Source organism: Ricinus communis, chromosome 1 (genome assembly GCF_019578655.1).
Source record: "Ricinus communis isolate WT05 ecotype wild-type chromosome 1, ASM1957865v1, whole genome shotgun sequence".
In the NCBI taxonomy this organism is placed as follows: domain Eukaryota; kingdom Viridiplantae; phylum Streptophyta; class Magnoliopsida; order Malpighiales; family Euphorbiaceae; genus Ricinus; species Ricinus communis.
In genome coordinates this window covers 12510093-12512445 of record NC_063256.1, presented here as the reverse complement: position 1 = coordinate 12512445, position 2353 = coordinate 12510093, and the positions used below count along the sequence as shown (strand labels likewise).

General features: G+C 40.4%; 1 protein-coding gene across 1 annotated transcript; it reads right to left on the bottom strand.

The window, feature by feature from the left end:
- Nucleotides 1-223: 223 nt before the first annotated feature.
- On the bottom strand, nt 224-2144 carry LOC8285120 (F-box/kelch-repeat protein At2g44130). The gene has a single exon (XM_002529180.3). It carries the CDS (start codon nt 1848-1850, stop codon nt 510-512), a length of 1341 nt encoding a protein of 446 aa, XP_002529226.1. The 5' UTR covers nt 1851-2144; the 3' UTR covers nt 224-509.
- Nucleotides 2145-2353: the final 209 nt, after the last annotated feature.

Below are 2353 nucleotides of genomic sequence, written 5' to 3'. Positions count from 1 at the left end.
CCCCTCCAATCTAATCTTTTTAACTTTATCTTGTCTGCTGATTGTCAATAGCAAAATGGAGAGGAAGTTTCATGGAAAGTTCCTTTTGATTTACAAGTTTGGTTCGTACAGTGCTTTCCTGTTATAGATAAGCTGTGGGGTTTCTTCTGTTTCACTTAGAGTTGGGCATTCCAGTAGCTTCTCACATTACATGCTATGTACTTGTATAATACTTAAAAAGTACTTAAAAAGAAAATACTCTTTTCTTTATCTCCATATGTTTTGCCAAAGCAAAATATAAACATTGTTGTGGCATATGAAGACCCTTTTAAGGGTTGCCAAAAAAAAAGGATTACTAAGGGGAAAATGACTAAGCTTTTTAACTCCTGATTCCTGAAAGCAAGTGCAGGAGTATCTGTGGCTAAAGCCCACAAGCATATGCTAAGTACATAAGTAATTAAGACACAACAGCATCAAACACTCTTGCAAGGGCGCCACTTTCAACTTCCACCAGACAGAAAGTCTAATACTTAGATTGTTAGATGAGAAGCAGAGAATGGAAATCCAGAAAATCCTACAGGTGTATGGACATGGTTCCATTTGGTACTGCCATTATTGCAATCTCTATCCAAAATGAATGCCCCTTCACAATCACATTCGCTACATGACAGTGATGATGATGATGTTCTCCTGCCATTGCCATTTCCATTGCCACTCATAACAAACACTTGATGATGTTTATTGGCATCGTATCCAAGACTAATCACACATGGGTTACTTCCAGTTACACAGGCTGGAACTGGAATTGAAGTCACTATTTCCAATCTCATATTCTCATTCTCCTTCACTTCTTCACCACTTGTCTGCAGCTGTAGTTGCTGCTGCTGCTGTTCACCTCCCAGGAACCACCACCACTGATTTTGGTCTCTATTAACAGAAACAGTAGCAGTAGCTCCTCTTGGACTAATACTTGAAAAAGGCCAAACCCCATCAAATTTAGACCAAGACCCAGTAGTTGGATCATAACACTCAGCATCAGACCTAAACTGACCTTGACTATCAGTACCATAACCACTCACAACCCAGAACTTAGAATCACCATCCCAAGCCAGCCCTTGACATTCATCCCTCTCTTCAATCATATCAGGCAGCATTCTCCACTCATCTCTATCAACATCATACACCTCTGCAGACCTCAAAGCATTCTTCTGACCATCATGGCCGCCAGCAACATAAACCATAGAGGGTCCAACAACAGCACAAGCAAAGAAAGAACGTGATACAGACATTGAAGCTCCGCGTCTCCACCTGCAGCCTCCAGTGAGATCCAAGATGTGAACATCAGGCACAGGTTCAAGAGTGTTGGAATCCCAACCGCCCAGAAGCAGTATTTTGCCTGAAGATGGAATTGCCAGGCACTGACAGAACATGGGTATTCCTCCTTGAGGCCTTGTTCTTTGCCAGATGTTGAAGTTGAGATTGTAGATGCTTATTGCGAACTGGGGCGGGCTGTGGATCTGTTGCTGCTGCTGTTCTTGTTCTTGTTTGTCTTCCTTCTTGGTTACAGTGGTGGGATCGGCCATGTCAGGTGTGACATCAAGTGCAGAATCATGCTGTTGTTGAGGAAGAGGTTGAACAAGGCAAACAAGATGTTCTGAAGTGCCAGATTTACGCCTTTGTTGGTAAAAAGAAGGATCAGAAATCAAGTCTTGCCAAGTGTGGCAAACTGATTTCATATTACAATGAAACTGGTATGGTACCTTTACCAGACATTCCATGGCTATCTCATCTGGTAGCCCTGGAATTAGTTCTTGTTTCTTCTCTTCTTCTACTTCCTCCTCTTGATCTTTCTTTCTTGGTTGAAATTCCATTTCTTCCTAACCTTTCACTACTCAGAAACAAAACCCACTCAAGATTTTTGTTAAAAACAAGGTTGAAGAGGGTATGTATCAAAAATTTGTCACCAAAATAGCAGAAGACTCAAAGAATTGAAAGAAAAGAGCATGGCTTTTTGGGTTTGATCTTGGGATGTGGGGAACTGATATTGGGTTTGGATGGATGGATACTGGGGTGGGGCTATAAGTAGGCAATGCTATGTGTGTTTGATTTTTTTGGTATGAAGTGATGAGTAAGAGAGAGATGAGTTGTATTTGTATTTGTATCATGTGTGGCTGTTTCATTTCTCATGCATTTGTTATTATCATTGTCCTATCCTCATGCCATCATTACCATTTTTTAATTACATTTCTTTTTTTGGATTGAAAATTCAAACCCCTCTCTCCAAAAAAATAAAATAAAAAGTTCTTGACATGGTACTAAAATAGAAGAAAAATCAACTCTTCTTCTGTGTCTATATCATGAGAGGGAAAGAGGG

Coding starts and splice junctions, on each gene's coding strand:
- LOC8285120 (XM_002529180.3), bottom strand. CDS start 1,850: ATGGAATTTCAACCAAGAAAGAAAGATCAAGAGGAGGAAGTAGAAGAA.